This window comes from Xiphophorus maculatus, chromosome 19 (assembly GCF_002775205.1).
Source record: "Xiphophorus maculatus strain JP 163 A chromosome 19, X_maculatus-5.0-male, whole genome shotgun sequence".
Taxonomy (NCBI): domain Eukaryota; kingdom Metazoa; phylum Chordata; class Actinopteri; order Cyprinodontiformes; family Poeciliidae; genus Xiphophorus; species Xiphophorus maculatus.
The window spans coordinates 26,845,647-26,867,413 of record NC_036461.1 but is presented as its reverse complement, the minus strand read 5'-3'; the positions used below and the strand labels follow the sequence as shown (position 1 = coordinate 26,867,413).

General features: G+C 39.6%; 1 protein-coding gene across 1 annotated transcript in view; it reads left to right on the top strand.

The window, feature by feature from the left end:
* Positions 1 to 4,439: 4,439 nt before the first annotated feature.
* LOC102223545 (glutamate receptor ionotropic, NMDA 3B-like) overlaps positions 4,440 to 21,767 on the top strand; it is a 121,261-nt gene continuing 103,933 nt past the window's right edge. The window contains exon 1 of the mRNA XM_014468839.2: positions 4,440 to 9,978. Coding sequence (XP_014324325.1) covers positions 9,439 to 9,978 — 540 coding nt within the window. The 5' untranslated portion in view covers positions 4,440 to 9,438. The remainder of the gene's footprint in view (positions 9,979 to 21,767) is intronic.

Genomic DNA, 21,767 nt, shown 5'->3' with positions numbered 1-21,767 from the left:
ACAAGAAAATTTCAAAAGGTTCCAATTATAAATGTGCATTAAAAGATCAATAACATAATGTAAACTGTCTTGAAGTAATGAATCAATGTTACTCCAAGTTTCAGTCGAGAGTTTTCCTTTAAACTGAGTGAACGAGTTAATTAAGAAATGATTAATTAATTAATTAATTAGTTAATAAGTGTTTCAAAAATCCAGCTTCACATGTAATTAGAAACCTTATTAAATATCGGCTCCTTATTAAAACAAAAGGTCTGACACCTTATGTGATAGATAATAGTGTTTAACATTAATTTAATGTAATATTAAACATGTTTATTTTAGGCATCACCATGTTAGTGCAAAAGATTGCTTGCCATGTGTTTGGGTCCATGTCAATGAGCGGCAAAAAAAAAAAAACTGTTCTGGGCCTTAAAGCAGCACCAAGACAAAAATAAAATAAAATCTGAATGTCTGGGGAAATAATTCAGTACATCTATCACAGTTTGAAGCTTTATTCGAAAAGAATGGACTGTAATAATTTCTCAGTGCCACAGAAAAGGAGACACTTAGAATTGCCTCAGGATTAAGCTAAGCAAATTGTACCACTTACTGCTCCAGTTATGTGATCCATGCAGATTACTGAGATATTGGATTCTTTTTTTGTAATCCTGTTTGAGATGTTTCATTTTTGCCTGCTGTGCTTAAAAACCATGTTTGTCTTCCTGTGCGTGGGCTCGATAAAGCCTGGAGTTTATTTCTCTCCGTGGTTCATTTTTGGCAAACAAGAGGAAATCTTCGACAGGACGAAGACATTCACCATCGACGGTTCAAATGGATGTTGAAGTTGTAGGCAGGTGATGGGTAAGGGTTCGGCTTGTTTCGATAGTCAACAAGTTCTTAGAATTTAGACCAATCACATTTCACCTCGGATTATTGAGCTCCTGTTGAGCAAGGAAAGCATTTTAGGGCAAGAACCAAAGATACTCTGTAAAAACATAGTACAACCACACAAATACAACAACTTGATTAAAAGAGGTGCAGTACACTACCCTTTTGTTTCCCATTTAGTACATTTTTGATTTTTGGATACCTAAATTTGATGAAGCAAGGATCCATTTCTTACAGGACATTAATATCTATAAGTCATGCATCAATTAACCCACTTTTGGAGAAAGTTTGTTGAGTAATTTTATGAAGTCAGTTATGAGTATTGTATTGATCAATCAGAGGTCACAATGTCATGTTTTGTAAAACCAACCACTCCAAACTGAGATCACAAGCGCATTCAACAAAAATGGGGTGTGAGATAAAATCTTCAGACATTATAAACAGCAGCGATGGGATCATCTGAAAGAGTGAGGTCCAGGTGCGACCTTGGGCTGAGCATATTTGGAATACCGTGTCTCGCTTATCGGTTGATTCTAGGTTGAAAATCCTTAAGGTGGGTAGGAAGACGTCAAGGTCTTGGGAATCGATTTCAAACAGAAGATGTGGAGAGTCAAAGTGTATGAGTTACTGTATCTGTGGATGAGGAGGTGGAGGTATCAACACTTATCAAAGTGATACGTGTTGGTTTGTGTGTTTCCCTTACATGAGGTGGTTGCTCAACAAACGGCGTAGCAGATTCAGGCGAACAATCGGGTAAGTCCAGTGGCTGAGGTGGAATCCAGGATGGAAACGTGCAGCGATCAGCTCAAGCAGAGTCCGAGATATCTTAAAACATAAGGACATAAAGAATAAGTCACTGGAAACTTGAGGAAGGTTAGATTAGCTAAGAAAACGAGATTATCATGACCACAATGAGCAATTAGGCAACTTGTGGTGCGGAGCACTGACTTCAAATAATTAGAGCTAACTATCTGGTGTATTTGTAGTAGTAGAATCAGCACTTTACACAGGGTAAGTTGCATTATCTAACTTTTTGTACCTCACCATTTTAGGTAGAAAAAAAAACTATCTGTCACGGGACATTTGTACAAGGAATGAGGTTGTTTTGTTCTCACCTTAGGGAATGTTTGTATCCATTTTAACAACTAATAACTGAAAGTAATTTTCTGAAATTAAGTCATAGTCTGTAGGGAAATTTGGCTATGTGAGTATAATAACTATTATCTACCAGCAGGAGGTCGCTTACTTACTTCCAGTTGTCCAGGGATCAAAATGCCAACACTGGTACCAGAAACATATGTTATATGATATGAAACATTTGAGCCATTTTAGCATTATTTATCTTGGTAATTTAAAGAAAAATAGTTAACAACCAAGAGAATAAAACAAAAAAACAATGAATAAGCAGGTGATATGAATGACTTTGTTTCCACAGAACATAATGGAAGTAGGTTGTGATGGAATGGTAATGACTTCAAATCAGGCTGCATATGAAATGGGGCCAGAAATTGGTAAATGGAAAAAAAAATGACCTGAAAACTTTTTCATTACAGGACTCTGTTGTGTTGATCACTGTTGGGGCTTGTTGAGTTTTTTAAAATAGGATATCATGAACTCTGAAGGAAGCCAAAAAAAATAAAAATAATAAAGATCTTGAAGCAATCTCCTGCTGGTAAATGTTCTTTATTAAAATCACATACCCACATGTCATATAGCAGAATAGACTGGGGCAAAATTACTTTCAATTACCAAATGTGTCAAAAAAAAGACATTTAGTTATAGAAAGACATGGATGGCAAAGAAATCAGTATGAGGTCAAATAACCAGCACCTGAACAAAAGATTATGTAGACAGAAGGCTCCTACTGTCTTTGGCTAAATTAACATATGACTGCTGGAGTGTATTTTCAGAACATGTACAAAAGTTAGGACCTTCTATAACAGTCTGTGTGTTTTTCTTGCATATATGAATATTTAAAACAAATGCCTAAAGTACTTAGAAATAGAAGTAATCAATAAACAGTAAAGCTTTGAAAGACCCTTTAAAACAAAATTTCTGATATAAAATAAATTCCTACAGTTACTCCAAGTTGAAATGATGAAAATAATGTGTGGTACATCAGGTGCAATGGGAATTGTTACTTTATATTTAAGGTTTGCCCTTTAGTGTTCAAAGATTTTAAAGAAGTCTTAAAGTAATTTGAAATCATCTAACTTACAGTCTGGACAATAAGTCTACTGGTGGGAAACAATCAAAACAACTTCAAAATTGCCCGGGTTTGCCCATTCAAGCAAGTTCACTCACAAAAAAACCCCCAAAAAACTCCAAAACCTCTAAAAATGACATTACAAGATCTACAACAGGCTCCCGTCACTGTTGGAATGAAAATACTTGCCTCTACATTCAGAAAGAGACTGAACAAGTTTAACTTTTATGGGAGGTGTGAAAAAGGGAGAGAGCTCTCTACAAAAAAACCTCAGGGCCTGACTGAAATTTGCCAGAGAGAATGGGGGAAACGACTATGACCTGTTGAATTATTTCCTTTACACAGGTAAGTCTAAAACTTTATTACTTAGATCCCAGAACAGTGAACATGTCGATACATTTCAGGAAATAACCTCTTACAAGCTGTTGGGCAGCAAGCTACAAGCTGTGAACGTATTATGATTTGGCAATGGTTTGATTCAATGGAACCTAGCAAGTCCACCTTCATCTAATCAACTAATAAATTGACTGCATGTCATAGAATGCTTGAGAAAAATGGTAGTATAAAAACTTAAGAGTCCTCTGCACTGAACATCATTGAAAACCTCATTGTTATTCCATCAAATATTGATTTCTGAACTCTTCCTAAACTCAGTTAAAACATTAGTATAGTTGTTTCTAAATGAACATGAACATGTTGTCTTTGCATTAGTTGAAGTCTGAAAGCACTGCATCATTTTGACCACTTCTCATTTTCTGCAAATAAATACTACATTTCTGCTTGGCGTTTCAGAGACGTGTTGTCAGTAGCTCATAAAATAAAAGAACAATGTTCATTTTACTCAAATATATGCCTATAATAAGTCAAATTAGAAAAAATGATCATTTTAAGTGCTCTCTTGATTTTTTCCCCAGCGCTGTATATATACATATATGGAAATAGAACTGGACTTTGCAACATGAAAGTGATTCCAAACAAACCAGTAAACCCACCAAGACCTGGCAGAAAATTAAGAAATAAGAAGTCCATAGCAAGAAAATGCTTTATTCTGGTAATATATTTTGTTTGTTGCTTATCTGTAACTGAATCACTTCATTTTCCAGTGATAAAAAACATTAAGACATCTGTACTGTACATGTCATCTTTGCTTACATATCCAACCCAGGCTTCCCATCTGTATTTAATAACTTACTTTACAATAACTTTAATAACATTTTCTGGGAGGGATTAAGCTGTATGTATTCGAAAACCTAAGTTTTACTTCAATATTCGACTGTGACCTTCACAGTTAGTGCTCTGGATGACCCAGAAGCAGGACACAAGACACAGGAGGTTAAACTAAACAAAAAGTCTTTAATGAAATTTTCAAAGAACAAAACATGCTGCAGGTGCAAGGGCTATTGAACAAAAAGTCCATATGACAGGCAATCCAAGCATGAGTCCAGGGAACAAATAAAAGGGAGATGAACAGGAGCGGAACACAAGAACATGACAGCCTGGATGAACAGACACACCAACAAAGGCAAATGAGAGAGAAGGGACTCTATATGAACAAGGGTGAACAGATGCAGATGGCAACATTTACCTCTGAGCGAACAGGAGGCAGGCAGTGGGAGGTAAACCAGATACCCCATATATTAGAAACACACTTTCAAAGAGGGGCAAGAGATCTAATTACAAAGTCAGAGACAAGAGAACCGTCACAACTTTGACAAAGCCTGGACTTGTAAAACAAAACCTTGATAAATTTGCTTAAAATCTTGTAAATAACATGAGAAAAGCGATGATAGATAGCTCTCGGAAAATCTTGACGGGATAACGGTGGTCCATCAAATTTTGTAAATGTATTGTTTAATGCTTTTTCTGCTCTTCGGGAGAACCAGTGCACACCTCATGAACAAATCTTTTGTGTTTGCCGACAACCACGCAATGAGTTTGATGATGATTTGATCAGCTGCGACGAACTCAAGCATCAACAACAAGATACAAGATTATCTTGTTGATGCTCGAGTATCAGAGAGAATCTCGTCTATTCCTTTCTTCCTTGTTACCTGCTATGCACGGCGCATAATAGTTGGAATGTAAATTCCAGCAAGTACTGTTTATTAACATCGTTGTACGATTGGAAATATTGTCAAATAAGAAGCAATCGCGTGTGTTGAAGTACAGCAGCATTTGTTATTCAAGCACAGGTTTTGCAGTAGGTGGGATGCCATGTGGGAAAAACCTTCAACTGAAAATGAAACCAAACAAATTGCTCTGGGATGTTTTAAAGCAGCTTAGTGTGTTAATGACTTTTTTTTTAAGTTAAAAGAAAGAGCCTTCTGCAAATAAGAAAAATATACTTTTAATATCTGCCCAAAGTATTCACCATCCTAGATTCACAGCCTTTGTATGTTTTGTTGCCCTTTTTATGTTATTGGGATGTTATGATAATACATCAAAATGTAGTCTAAGTGAAAGTTTTTTCTGTTTTGGCTTATTTTTCTAATAAATAAAATTCTTAAATATGTAAAGTGCATTTGTATTTTAGCCACCTTCTTAGGAATTACAGTTGTAAGTATTTTTTTTGGGGGGGGTAAGTTGGTACAAATGAGGACTAGAAAGACTCGAAAACTGATGTTTACAGATGCTTCCCATCTGGACATTTTCTAAAGATTTGTGATTGGACTTAGGTATTTACGTGGACTAGGCTATCCCAGCACAAAATACAGCAGACATTTTGTCTGTGGCTGTACGTTTGAGGTTGCCGTCTTGCTGAAAAGTGAACCTCCACCTCTTCCTCAAGTCAAATGCTCACCTTGCCTGTCAATTTAGGTAACTCTGCATGACTTAGGTAGGTTTGCAGCTATAGCACAGGCATAGCCTGTATTGTTTTATGAGATTATGTTAAATTATACATTGGTGGATACTCTTTATTAATTAGCCGACTTCTCCATGCAATCAGTTGCACTTGATTTTATTTAGGGGTGACATATTTGTGACTTAAATGTGTCAAATTGGAGGACTGAATACTTTTGCAGCCACTGTCTGTTTGGAAATAGTTTGACTTGGCTTGCATGTCCTCAGTTCTATGCAGCTTCAATGGCTGCCAGAAGAATCAAATGTTGATGTTTCTGCAATGGAATGAGGCCCACAGTACTGGTTTTGCTCTTTTCTCCACATTTAGCCAGTCCAGCATAAAGAGAAGGACGGAGATGGAGGGAAAACACCTTTTTTTGTACTTTAACTTTTTTTTAGATGTATCAACAGTCGAACAGCTTTCCCTCCAGGTCACCCAGCGAGCTGTGAAATGACATGTTGATCCCATGAATATGTGTGTGTGTGTGGGGGGGGGGGGGGTCGGGGTGTGTGTGTGCGTGTGTTCATGTCCACCCAAGGGACAAGAGAGGCAGGAATTCCTTTATCAGGTTGACCAAAGAACTTTTTTTTTTACGCCAGCCATCATAGTGAAAGTGGCCCTGCAGTGGAAATCAAACTTAGTGAAAGTGTGTGAGGAACATTTAAGGTAGAAAAAGAAAAAAAAAACTACATTTCAAATACCATAAATCAGAATTGTGGAGGAGAAAATGACTGCTGAATGAAGGGAAGAAGAACTTAGTGCTGTCCCTTGCTTTAAGCCAAATTAGCATGCGCAGTAGATCTCTTTTATGGCTCTGGCGCTGTCTATGGTGCTGAAAAGTCGTGATTACACAAGAGGTAATGTTCTAGCTGGACGGCAGGAAGGAAGTGGAAATAAATCTCCAGGCAAAACTGAGATTTCAGCGAACTATCAGTTTTGTGTTCACCAGATTGGCAGGAACATCTCGGTGGGAGCCCTAAAGGTGCTTGAAAGTGGCCCATTACTAAGGAAAACATGTTGGGCTCCTTTATAGATGAACAAAGAAGGAAGTCCATTCATGTTTTTTCACCGTAAAAAAGGGGGAAAATAGTAAATTTCGGTTGTGTTGAAAGACCTTTAGACAACTTACTGAGTTTAAAGATTGAAAGTACAAACTTATATTTTACTGCAGTAGCATTGTTTCACACTGACATTCAGAAAGAAACTGAAACTTAATCTAAGGACTGGTGTCTTAATTATTGCTACCTGCACTCCCCCTTTGCCAATAAGGCATCACTCAGGCTCCTATAACATTTTACAAGTTTAGATCTGTGTAGGAAGAGGGATCTTTGATTATTCCTCTTGCCACTGAGGAATAATCAAATGCCACTGGTGGTTTATTGGCTCAAGTTTTGGGTATCAGTTAGCTGCAATTAAAACACAACCAAAAATGAGTGGCGCTACTAAGTACTAGCAGAGCAGCCAAAAAAGATTAGTTGCTCTCGGTCACAGAGTTTTGGTCCAACAAGAATATTGCCAAAACAAAAGTTCACTGCAGAATATTGAAGGAATAATGTTACTGAAACAGAAACATGTGCTGAAGGCTACTTAAGCTGCTTTCCAATTCAGAGCTTAAATCTGCAATTCACACCTCAAGTGTTATGCCACACTCGCATTTGCGGCATTATAAAATGAATTTTACTCAAGTCACCCAGACTGCCATTTCCAGTTACTATTTGCAGTCTTGATTCTTGATTATTATGAGGGACACATCTTGTACTTTCTACTGAAAATACAGTGATTTTTTTTTTATCTTTAATGGATTCTGAACATTTAAAAATGATTTTGTACCTATAATTATTAAGAGCAACAATCATAATTTGCTTTGCTTGAATGATTACAAGTTTGACATTTTGAATCATTTTTAAAACTGGTTTGTTTAAAATTATAATTCACATGCTTAGGGTATATTTTCCAAATGATTTTTGGATGGAATAAAGACCTTGGATCATACTTCTAACATTTTGTGTCAGAATATCTAATATCAGGGTTTGTCACCAAGGGCAAAACATTACATAGTCCAACACTTCATCCTGAATGTCTTGTGATATCAGAGGCGGGAGAAAGTCATTGTTTTTGCAAGTAATTGCTTTCAAATCTTTCAAGTCTGGAGTCGAGACACGTAAGTGCCAAGTCGAGTGATGTCCATGTTTGGAGTAGAGTCCACGTCCTAAACTATAAAATTCAAGACCTTACCTTAATCATATGACGCTTATTTTGAAATAAAGATATAGTTATTAAAGGGTGCGTTATTGTTGCAGTAGGAGTTTGTCCATCAAGTTTTGGACTTGAGAATACAGGAAATGTCGCCGGCCGGTGCTGCTGTCAGAGCGAGGCGGGGGGAACAGGGTAGTAGCTTAACAGAGGGTATTTGACTAAACCACCGTAAACGCGGTGAGGGAGAGAAGCTAACGTGAGAGCGGGGGGAACAATACGGACAATTTACGAGAAAATACTAATACGTTAGCACGACGGGAGAGGGAGGTAAAACACGGTAGTTTCCCGGAAGAAATGGGAGGCTTGACAGGTATGAGTTCGTCCTCAAAGGCCAAGATCCAGTTGAAAAAGAAAAAAAAAACGTTTTTGCATTGATAATAAGAAACTAGTAAAAACTCCAAGGGTTACATAGAGGTACAGTTAGCAGCTCTGTTGCCTTGCAGCAAGAACGTCCTGGGTTCGAACCCTAGGCCCGGGGTCTTTCTGCGTGGAGTTTGAATATTCTCCCTGCGCATGCGTCAGTTTTTTTCCGGTTTCACTTCCCCGGCTTCCTCCCGCAGTCCAAAAACATGACTGATTCGGTTAATCTAAATATCTTTTAGGCGTGAGGGGGGTGTGCTTACATGTTGCACGGCCTGAGTGTCTCTGTGATGGACTGGCGACCTGTCCAGGGTGTGTCCTGAATTGTGCCCGTATAAAAAGACATGTTCAACATTCCAGACTTTATATTAAATAGTATACAGCATGATTCACAGACTAATTATTATCAGGAAATATATCCGGCTCGGCTGCTTGCATTAAATTTAGAGTGGAAAACCTGAAAAAGCGGAAAATGTTACTCAACGAATTTTCATTAAAATTCACCAAGAGGCAAGCTCCGTGAGAGGTTAGGTTATTGGCGGGCAGGCGCATGGACACACACACACAGGCACACCCCCGCACACACACACACACACACGCCTACATGCACACAAACTTCACAGCTGGTGTGCCTTCCTCCAGCAGAGACTGACAGAAGCAGGGCGACCGCTTTAAGCTGCGAGCGCTCATCTCTCCTCTCCACCACCGGCGCGTCTTTCACTGTTCTTATGAAAAACTTTGAAGGGGTAAGGGGCGAAATGTGCAAGAAAATCGTTTAGGAAACAGAAGAAAAAGAAAAAGAAAGATCAAGTCCGAGAAGAGCGGTGGAGCCGGGAGAAAGAGGAAGCTATGCCATCTCCCGCCGAGCGGAGCCCAGTCCTCCTCAGTTGCGTGTCGGATCTACAGCATGGTGTCTCTTTCTGGACTCTGGAGCCGCTGCCTCGCCCCGGGGAGAACCCGTCTCCTTTTCATCTCTGTCAGAGTGCTTCCGCTGCTGCTTCTCCTCCTGCTGACTCCCTTCTCCTCTGCCGAGACCTGCTTCCCTCACCCGGCGCCCTGCCACATCTTGGCACGGATCGGACACACCGTGCGCCTCGGTGCGCTCCTGCCGACCCGCCAGCCGGCGCGGATACAGAACGCGCTCAACCGCGCCCTGGCGAGCATCCGGCACCAGAGCAGCGGGACGGACTCCACCACCGCTTCCGCCCAGCCGGCCCCTCTGCTGCCCTACAACCTGACCCTGGAGATGGTGGTGCGGTCGCCGGCGGGGTGGGACCCGGAGTCGTTGTCCCACAGCGCCTGTCAGGACCTGGTGATCAGAGGCGTGACAGCCGTGCTCGCCTTTCCACGCTCCAGGGAGGAGCTGATCCAGGTGGAGTTCCTCTCCTCTTTCTTGGAGATTCCCTTCGTGTCCATCCTGGAGGACACGGAACCCCTTGTGACTAAGGTAAGATCAGTCCCAGCAGCATATTGTAAACATCGTGGTAATTGTGCTTCGTTTGCGCCTAAAAAAAAAAAGCAACAACCCATGCCTAAACATTTTTACCCCCGCCCCCTCTCACCACCACCACAATTAAACTTGTGCCTTATAACTGGGATGAAACTCAGCAAAGAATCTGCCTGATCCTGTCGCTTGTGGCAGGGATTTTGAGTTTAAGCTGCTGCAAAAACCAGCCAGATATTCAGGGCTATAGCGTCGAGCAAATGAACAGTTTAAGGGAAAGTAATTGTAACAGGGACAATGAGGGTAATTATCCCTGTGCCTAATCTAAAGAATGATTAAAACAATTGTGTTAGGGAACCAAAAAAACAATCAAAAATACTGCAGGGTTAATTGCAACAGTAGGCAACAGTCTTCAGACCCCAATCTCTGTCGTTAGATTCCTTGTTTTAGAAAACTCTGATGTTCAGATTGATTTTGGTTGAGCAGCTTGGTGGACCTGGAGGCCCACAACATGTTTAATATCTGATGGAGCAGAATTTGTGAAGACAGAACCCTCAAGGCAAATACAAGATGATTCCCCCCCACCCCCAACTCCTTAAGCCTTATTCTTTATTTTTGTGAAAGTGCGAACACAGAGACGGTGAGAACAGTTATTTGTGCTTGTTTGAAAATCCTTTTTTCTTTAAGCACCTTTCAGAAGGAATTCAACCAGTTGTGATGGTGATAGACAGTCGTTTTGGACAGGTGTTGCTCCTGGACTGTGTGTGATCAAATATTTCCACTTTTTTTGTGGCTCTTCTTGTCTTTTTGGAAAGACAAAGAAAGAAAAAAAAAAGTAGCTGGGCAATAAATGTGTTGTGTCAGTACTTCTAACAGCAATAAGAGCTGCTTGCCTGTTAGCGTTTCCAGCTATTTCCATCTCATTCCCAAGCAAGCAGCCAGCATCATCTGTCGCATACATATTTGACTTTATGCAATAAAGACAAAATGCGTGAAAGAGGGTTATATATATATATATATATATATATATATATATATATATATATATATACACAGTACATATACTGTATATATACATATAACCCTCACACACAGGTCTGAGAATCTGAAAGAAGAGCCAGAGGAAGTGACCTTTTTGACTTTGACGCAGCAAGCGTGAAAAAAAAAAGAGGTACTCTGATCAGATGAGACCATTTTTGAACTTTTTCTTTGCCACATGGAAAACACAATGCGTGCTTTTAGCCATTGTAAAACATGGTGGCGGTTGCATCATGCTGTAGGCATGTTTTCTTTTTTTTTTTTTAAGGCAGAGTAGCTGCTTAGAGAAGATTGAAATATGAATGGAGGTAGATACAAGGAAAGCTGCAGAAGACTTGAAGACCAGGGCGACGGTTATGTTAGTATTCATTAGAGCAGTAAGAGCGAGTCGCCTGCCAGCGTTTCCAGTGGTATCCGCCTCGATCCAGCCAAGCAGCCAGCTGCATCTCGTCTCCACACCTATTTGTTTGTGTGCGCGCTGTTGCACGGCGGCGAGCTCGAACACCCAAAGCCAATCTGTGTGTGTGTGTGGAAGGGGAACTTCCAACTTTCGCAGAGGTCTGTTTAAGAGAGGAGGCTCCTTCACTAAATGGTCATGAAAAGTTAAAAGGACGGGGAAGAAGAAGAAGAAAAAAAATGGTGGCATAATCCACAGTTTTCAAACCCTTCTCTGAGTCATGCATTCTTGTCAACAATGTTATGGTTACTTAATCTCAATAGAGTCAACATCAGTGAGAAGCCAAACCACTTGACGAATGGCTTGAAAATGCAAAGAGATAAGCGAGCGAGAGAAGGAGGAGAGAGCAGATATGAGGTTTTTGGTTGTTTTTTTTTTTTTTTCTTGAGCTGTGGGAGGCTGAGAGAACAGAGTTGTGCCAAGCAGGCAGGCTGTAGAAATAATAATAATAATTTAAAAAAAAACTCCTCTGTGTCCTGATGGCTCAACTTTCAATACTTTTAGCCATTATTTCATGCATTGTGTTGAAATCGATCACTGTTTTTGGTCTTCTTTTAGCTTTTCATTAAATTCAACCATCCCTTTCTTATTTGAAGTCTGGAGTGTATTAGATTATTGCAGGATTTCAGTTTAACTTTTGTTGACTTAAATACAATGTTTGTGAAAGATGCTACAAAAGCAGGTGGTTGGTGTAAAAAATAAAAATGTTGATGAATGTGTTACTTTAAAAATATCCAGTAGTATGCGTTTGCGGCAACACGAAAAAACAGGATTTCACAAAAAGCACTCTGCTGAGGAAAATGACAGCAGATGTTTCCTATGTAAACCCCTATTGGAAAAGAAAACAAACAAACAAAAAACAATAATGGTTTCACTTTACTGCTATTAAGCCAAAGACTATATACCATTTCATAGCACAATCAAAAGTGCTGTATGTATAAAACATCACCTAAAAGAAATTTGTCTTTACATTTTGACACCTTGAAAATAGGCCTCTGTCTCTTTAAGAAGCTCCTGTTCTTCCCGACACCCAGCTTGTGAGCAAGCATTTATGCAACATGAATGGCTGCCATTCAAGGATTTCTTAAACATGCATGAAAGACTCAAAGCAACACCTCTGATATGTTTTTGATGAGTAAAGATCATCATAATACATCATAAAAAGCTGAATAAGTCGATTTTACATAATTCCCAAAACAATTGTCTTAGCACGTAGTTCCCCTCAAATTCCCTTCAAAAACAATGACATGTAGCGCATATTTAGATTCCACACCTTTAGCAACAGAATTATTCTAAGAAAACTAAATTGCTCTTTCCAAAAAATAATGATATTTTTTTATTACTCTGGGTCCTAAACAGCTAAATCTTTAGCTTCTTGGTTAGCAGAAAAAAATCTGTTTTATGCGTGAGCATAAAAGGCAAAATAGTTTAATCCAACTGCCAAAATATATTATTGGCAAGGAGAGTTTGAATCCATTGCAATTATAGCACCCCAAAGTTTATTGTTATCTAAATAAATCCCTATGCTCATAACAGCAATTTGTTTTCCCAGAAGCGATAAACAATTGGATAATTCCCTAACCTGAATAGACTGGATGCATGGTAGGACTAATTTGTAGGATTGGGCTTATTATAAATCATGGCAATTATTTTTGGCAGATGTAGCAGATGATGCAACAGCTCTCCAGAAATATAGTCAGGACTTAAAAATTATCTTAATTAAATGTGTTAACCACACTGTATTTTTTTTTTTCTACAACAGCAACAAATAATTGTTGGAGATTTGCCATAACAACATCTAGTCATTCCAGTCTGCTCTGTCTCATCCACATATGCGTTTCCTCTGCCAAATGTTTCTAAAATCTAGTCAGCGAACACTAGCAAGCTGTACACAATACAAATTAATGCTACTAAAGAAGGAATTTGATTAAAAACGGGTCAATAAACGATCAAAAGAGCTGTGATCTGTTGTCCCACGCCTTTTGTGATGTCACCAGAGTCATGTGCAAACTTATTTGTTGAGAGGGTAGAGTTACATTACAGGAACAAAACGGCAACAGAAATCTGAAAAAAACTAATCGAAACACATTGTTCTATTGGTGACAAACTATATCCAAATAGAGTTACGCTTTTTCCTCGTCAAAGTTTGGTTGGTCGCTTTAACTTTAAAAAGCCTCTGAAAATCGGTGGGTCTAGTCGCACTTTCCAAACATGTCCGTGTTGTTTGAGAACATCCACATAATTTAGGGAAATTACGACGAGGCGTTGTTTTGGGACCTTAAACAATATGAACTGCAGCAGGATGGTCAGAGCACCTCTACAGAAAGGGAGCAATGTGTTCTGAGCAAACAGAGACAGCAAGGAAGGTGGGGAAGGTCCTCAGACACACAAACACGCAAAGGGCAGTGATAAGTGGGTTAGGTCAATAGGGAGGCATATTGTTAGCCTGTACAAACAGGGTACAGCACACTGGTTTCGCAGTGAAGCAGGAGGTACGATTTTAATTAAAAATGCAATTTACATTGTAGCATCAGCAGACAGGAGTGCTCCCCAGAGAGGGGGTAGGAGGGCTGGAGAAAACAGAGGCAAAACAAATGGTTCTGCCAGAGAATGTGCTGGATCTGTCACCAATTGATCCAAATGAGGAGGTGTTTTTGTGTTTGTTTATGAAAACAAAATCTATCCCCCTGGGTTTTAACAATTGGGGAGTTTTACGTGACAATGGGAAGAAATGAGAGGGAGGGGGGGCAGGAAGAAAAACTGGATATTTGGACACGGTGCTCCCTGAATGTATCCAGATAGAAGTATTCGATTGTTTGTTCACTGTTATCGCTTTAAGGAGTTTGTTGAAACAAATTAGTTTTTGTTCATTTCATCACATGGTTTTCTTCTGTTTGATTAGAAAAAAAACTAAACTGTTTTCAGCTCAACAAATGTAAAAGCGTTTCATTTGGACTTTCGTACAGACAAAGTATTACATAATCGTGAAGTTGCATGGTTTTCAATCTTTTTCACAAATAGCAAAACTGAAAAATGTCACTTGTCATTTGTGTTCGACCCTTTCAGTCAGTACTTGGGGGGGGGGGAAAAACAAGTTTCTCTGTAATAACAGGAGAAAGTCTTAGTTCCTCTTTGCAGAAAATCTCAACATCAGTTAATTCGAGTTAAAAGTAGAAAAAAAGACATAATTATTATTTTTAGGGTCTGCATGTAAATACCAAATCGTTTAAAATATGACAAAGTATTTATTTTTCAAATGTGAAGCATTATATGATAGAATAAACAGAAAATCAACACTATAGTATGCTTGAACAATCTCTAGAAATCAAAGTACAACTCAGAACTGAAAATACAAAACGTGCAGGAACATGTAGATTATGTTAAAAATAAAAACGGCATAAATAGGAAATAATATTAAAATTACTTAGGAATATTAATAAATTTGCTCACATGTATATTTAACGGTTTTATTGGCTCTAGTGGCCTTTATTTGAAGGTAGTGTGACAGGAAAGAGGGTAATGAGAAAGGGGGAAGACATGTGGCAAATGTCACCAGGCCGGGAATCGAACCTGCGACCGCCGCCATGAGAACTAAGGCCTCAATATGTGAGTATCTGCGCCACCACCGCACCCCTGCTCACATTTTAATGCAGCCATTGAAATGTAGCTCACTCTGCTTTTAAATTCAAGGTAGTTGAACCGATTTGATGTGTTACCCAAACTCGTTCTGAACCGTCTCTGGTAAACGGATGATATCTATCGCCTTGACGTTGGTGGATGTCTGGCCAAGGTCTGCTGATTTGGTAGAGAAAAATCTTAGCCGTATTTTCTTATTGACCTGAAAGCCTGATCACCTCTTTACCATGAAAACATACCCGTGCTGAATAAAGAAGAACAACCTCAAATGGATGCCACATGCTACAGTCCAAGCTGCTTTTTGCAATATGCATATTATTGTTGCCAAGTTGTGAAGACACGACCCAGCTGTAGCTCCTTGTCCTTGAATCCAGAGAGTTCCCTCGCAAATTAGCTATCTTTTTTTTTTTTTTGCTTGTTTACTGGTCCTGCTGCTGTCACTGCATGTGCTGGTCATTTTACCCTTTGACCAAATTTATTCCTCTTCAGTTTTGGGTTCATGCCCGACTTTTTTCCAAGTCCAAAATGATACCGAGTTATGTTTCGTACCAACCTCACATAAATTCGTTCTAGCCAGGGGGGATGTTTCATCACTCCTCCTTCCCCTGTCTTATGTACTTGTTCTGACTTTGAAAGCACAACCGCACAACGCATGCGAGTTCAGGCTTTGAAGAAGGTTGAAACAAGCAGGAGAACATACTCACAAAGTGGAGTATCTTAAATATCTGGTATTGTTTTGACAATTGCATTGGTTTTGCGATGATCAAAATCTAAATTGAACAATGTATGTCCAGTTAATTCCACAGCCTTCATGGCTGTGTCCAGAAACGTATGGCTTGCTAAAGATTCCCAGATGGATTGCCATTGAGAATTTCATTGGGTGATTATGGGTTTTGCACAATACTGACATTGAGGCTTGTAGTTACAATCCGACACATTTGGCATCACTGTGAAAAAGCTCCGATGGTTTTTCGCTGTGTTTGTTGCGAGCTTTAAACTGATAAAATTATCTTTAAGTTCAAGTCTTGCAGAAAACAACTTTCTTCTTCCGAGACTCTCCTGTTTTGTCAAGATAAAAGTCTTAAACACAAACTGTTTTGCATGAAATTTTCTTGAGATAAAAATGAAAAAAAAAAAAAAAGATTTCCATTGAAAGACAGAGAGGACATCCTCTAACCTGTTGCTGATGTAGGGGAATGGAAGAGTTGTTTGTTGTTTTATTTTTGCCATAACCCTTTCATGAATGAAATCTGCTCAGAATTATTCTGGTATTACTTGAGACTGTTGTTTCACCCGCAGGCAAAACTCAAATCCCAAAATAAACCAAATGTGGAAAAGTGCTTGATATCATTAAAGAGACTTGCAAAATTTCTTCCACCCAGCGGCCATCTTAACACTAATAATGAAAAAAAGAAGCTTGAAGGCATTTGTGAAAACTGAGCCAGAAATGTCTTGTTCTTGTTTGCTGGTAATTATACCCCCCTGCCGGACGGAGGACAGAGAAATTCCGACTTGCCGAGGTGAAAGCTTTACAGAAACTGGAATCGGCCCTGAAGAAGAAGCATTGACATCTTAACAAAACATGCCAAATACCTGCGGAAAAATTGATTGTTTTTGCATCTTTCTCCTATATCACCACATGAAGTTTGGTTTATCTCTGCCGCTCTGACCGAACAGAAGGAAAGGGGACAGAGGAACAGAAAAAGAGATGGAGACGGAGCTCGGCTGTCCATCTGTATCGTCCAGTCTCTCTCTCTCTGCTTCATCAGAAATTGCTGTGGGACTATACGTGATGCATCTCGGCGAGGAAACGCTCATTGCTCCCTCCCTACTTAGGCTAATTAGAACCACAGTGTGACCCCTGACGGTAAATCTCCTTTGTCCATCTTTAGCAGGCATGGAAAGAGAGGAAAGAGAGAACGAAGAGAGAAGTGTGAGGAAAAAAAATGAAAATGAGATTCAAATTCCCCATTAGGTCCATTATGGGCATATGTGCCAATGATCTGCCGGTTGTAAGCTTTGATACGTGATCTGAAATAGTGAGTAAAAGCAAGAAATAACTCTAAAAGGGTCTTACTTTTGTTTTTAGGTTGATTTTACATTCATTTGTCAGTGCGTGTTGAAAATTGCTAAACAGTTCTTAATAAACTGACAGGCAACAAACGTAATTGAAAATGAACATTCATGCATTATTAACGCGGCTCGCCTTTTTCAAAGCCCGGCCTCGGCAAGACAATCCCAGATTTGCTGATAAAAATCGCAGAAGTGATTTTGTGGATCATGATTTCTATTTCGGAAATGTATTAGCGGCTCGAAGTGAAGGAAATGGTTTCTGCCGAATCCCAAATGTGATTAGGTGAGAGCGTCGGCGTGGCGCAAGTTCATTATTTGTTAGTCTTTGCAGTGGAAGCTGTGTTCCCGTGACTCACTTCTGCTCCCAAGCTGCTTGTCATGCTGCTGAAATCCAACCCTGAAATGTTTTATTCCATAAAGTAAAATTTATAGGTCTCTATTTCAGGGTCTAATTTGAATAACAAGGACTAAGAAATGACTGGCTGTATTTAACGCTGATAAAAACACAGCTGCATTAAAGTGTTTGCATGAGAAAAGACTGTAAAATTTAATCACAGACCTCCAGAAACTCTTTTTTTTTTCTTGGAGGTTTGTTGTCCTTCTGCAGATTCAGACAATGCTGCTTTTTCCCCCACCAATTATGAATAACAATGTTTTTTTTTCCTCTCTTTGTAGTTCAGTTGCCCCTTTTTCATCCATATGACGTTTCACATTTGAATATATCCACTAAAAAAACAGAGGAGGGTTTTATTTTTGCTTCGGAAATTGGTGTCCCTGTAGGGCCTCGCAGAACTATCCATATCCGCAACGCATTTCCACATCGTCTCACTTTACACACCACAAACTTCATTGTGTTTCGTTGGAATTTTACATGATAAACAAAGACAAATCAGTGCACCTTTGCACTAAGTGGGAGAAGACTATGGTTTTACTTTTTTTAAAATTAATATAAATGATGTATTTCTATGCACTCCCTCCGCGATGGACTGGCGACCTGTCCAGGGTGTACCCTGCGCTGGTCTTCTTCAGAGATATTCGTGTTGTTTCCTTCAGTAGTTCTTGGTGCAGCGCCACCAGAGGCGAGGAGGTGAACAGGTTTCTCTATTAGCTTGGATCGTTTGACACAGTGCGGTGTGAAAGTGGTCCACGGCAGCTGAAAATGTAGCAAATGTTGCAATTTTGCTTCCCAATTGAATAGAGTCTGCTCGACTATTGTGTGAAAACGCCCTGAGTTAGTTCCTTCAAAGGTTTTTGTTGGAGAACGTCAGTGAAGCGACACCAAGGAACTTACCAGATAAACCAGGGAGAAAGTTGGAGAAGTTTTAAGCAGGGTTTTTTTTTTTTTTAAGAATATCTCCAGCCTTTAAACATCTCACTGAGCACTGTTCAGTCCTCTGCAGTATGGTCGGTTTGTCTATAATATGCCTCCGTGAGAGCTAGAAGTGAAGACTGCGATAGACAGGCTTAGATGAATAAAAAGAGGATTTTATTACACACAAACCCATTTTACAGACTGACGCACAAGATCTGGAGCAAACGAGTGTTTCTCCAAAAAAAAAGCTATAGTCACACCGTCTGTTTATAGCAGGCAGCACACCTACATCTTTGCAACTGGTCGCAGCTGCGTCCATACATGCAATGTATGACCTTCATCATCATTCATAGACAGATTTGTTTCTGGCTCAGGTGAGCCTTTCTTGTCATCCCAGGACACAGGAGTGAACTCGGCATTAACTAACACACAAATGTAAGCCTGTTAATACATCATTTGTGTAAATTGAATTGTCTATGAGATAATACGACCTTGACGTATGATGATGGGACTCGATGTGCTTTCAGACACCGTTATCAAATAAAATCAAGAGTATGTTACTGCTGTAAACTCAGTAACTTTACCTAAACTGACTGACTCAGAGAAGCATCCAAGACAGGGGTGGGCACTCCTGGTCCTCGAGGGCCGGTGTCCTGCAACTTTTAGATGCATCTCTACTTCAACACACCTGAGTCAAATAATGAGGTCGTTAACAGGACTCTGGAGAACTTGACTGCACTTAGGAGGAGATTCAGCTGTTGGATTCAGGTGTGTTGGACCAGGGAGACATCTAAGAGTTGCAGGACACCGGCCCTCGAGGACCAGGAGTGCCCACCCCTGATCCAAGAGGTCCACTGTAACTTTGGAGGAGCTGCAAAGATCCACAAATCAAGTGGGAGAGCGTGTTCTCAAGAAACCTCAAATTCATGTCACCTACAATCTGGCCTTAATAGAACAGTGGCAAGGTGGCAATTCTTCATTAAAACCATGTTACCAGCCATGTAGCAGACTCTCTACATCACAGGTGTCAAACTCCAGTCCTCGAGGGCCGCAGTCCTACAGTTTTTAGATGTGCCACAGGTACAAAACACTGGAATGAAATGGCTACATTACCTCCTCCTTGTGTAGATCAGTTCTCCAGAGCCTTGCTAATGACCTAATTATTCTATTCAGGTGTGGTGCAGCAGAGGCACATCTAAAAGTTGCAGGACAGCGGCGCTTGAGGACTGGAGTTTGACACCCCTGCTCTACATGAACTACATCCAAAACCAAACCAGATATAAGTTGTTGAACAAGATATACTGTAAGTAGAATTAAAACAGTTTCTAGATCAAGAAAATGGAAAACAGTCAACCCTACCCAAACATTTTTTTATGAATTATATCTTTTTTTTTAAAAGGTCAGTTGTGCAGGAGTATTTTTATGTTTTGGATCTATGACTCGCATATCCCTTTTTGCACAAAGATCAGACTACTATTCACAAGTTTGTGAGCTGTTGAGGATCGGAAGTTAAAAAAGAATATTTAATGGAATAAAAAGAACAAAGAAACCAGCGTGAGAATAGCAATAATAATCTGAGATTGTTTGACTGAAACTGCGGAGTATATATGCTACAAACCTGATGACTGGATGCAACACAGGTGAGTAAGTGATGGAAATCAGGTGTGAAGAAACTGAGGGAAAAGTGACACTAGAGATCTGGAAAACAGGAACAAATGAAACTCAAGAAGGAACAAAAAACTGTCCGTTTACTGGGTTGTCCAGCATGTAAATATTTTTTTGTTAAATTTATTCATTTTTAGTGTTTTTGATTTGTATTTAAGTCAGACCTTCAGTGGCCTTCAGATGTTGTCAATTTAATTATTTTGGTCCATTTTGCAAAAAGTTTAAACACCAGGGCTCTAAACATACAGCCAGAACAACTATGCAGTGGTATATACTGTAAATGAAAGTATTTTCCCTGTACAGTATACTCCATTCACTCCAAACTGAAATCCGATTGAGAAATCCACCGATTTTCCCTCCAGTCTTGCTAAGATTGAGCAATTTTGCTCAGGAAAATGAGCAAAATGTTCAGTTGTGCAAATCTAGTAGAAACCACGGTGTGACTTGCATAATGACTTGCAGCTGCAGTGAAAAGTGGTTCTACAGTGTATTAACTCAAAAGGGCTGGATACAAACGCACAACTCATATTTTGCATTTTGTACTTTTAAAAGTTCTGAAAAAAATAATAACCCTTTCCCTTCCATATCGTAATAATGTTGTACTTTGTGGCGTGTAGCATAAAATCCCCCAAAATGCACTGCAGTTTGTAGTTATGTTTGACAAACCTGAAGGGACGCAACACTTTGGCAAGGTTCCGCGTTCTGCTATCTTTACCTTTATGTATAAAAGTGTGTTTTGCCTAAAATGTTTTGATTTGACTCTGTAATTGAGATCATTTGACTCCCTAAACTTTAAAATCAATCCCGGTAAAAGCAGTCGCTGAATACCAAAGCAGCAAATCTCTTGATGTCATTGTCCCTAAACCTAAAATGCAACAACACACTTATATAGCTATACATGCATGCATTATTCATTAGGTTTTTACCATTTAAAATAACCTTTGGCATTTCTCTGGCTCGCTCTCCTCTGCTATCTTTCCATCCTGCTTTCTTTCATTAAATCACAGCTTCCTTTTAATGGCATACCTCGTTCTGCTTAGCAAAATGAAGATTAGTACAGTAAAAAACCCAATTTGTGACTTTGAATGAAATTACATTTTAATCCAGGGACCCTGCTGAATAATACACATTGTGGCTTGGAGCTAGCCCCACTCCCACAGCACACACATAGACGCGCGCACGCCAACCCACACATGCGTTTCCCACAGATGTATCCCCGTGCTGAGTGTCTGCTATGTGTTCACTAAAGGTTATTAAGCCTAATGAGGCTTTACAGGGCCTCACTGCCTTTAGTGTTTTCTTAGGGATGAAGGAGGGATTTGTGCCCCAGCCACAGTGGAATAAAGGAAAGAGAGTGGCACAAAAGTTGCACCAAGCCTGTGTGCTACGGGCAAGCTGGCAGTTTCAGACGAGCGAGGCCACTTTATGCAAACAGCTCAAAGCTTTATTTTTATTTTATTTTTATTTTTTTTCCTTATTTGCGTTGTGATGACAGTCAGGCCCAGTCTTGACTGAGCCTGATTAATTGAGCAGAGCAGAAAACAGTGGAGTATGTGATACCTAAAGGAGTGTGTGAGTCTGTTTAGCATTTGAGTTAGTGTTCCAATATTT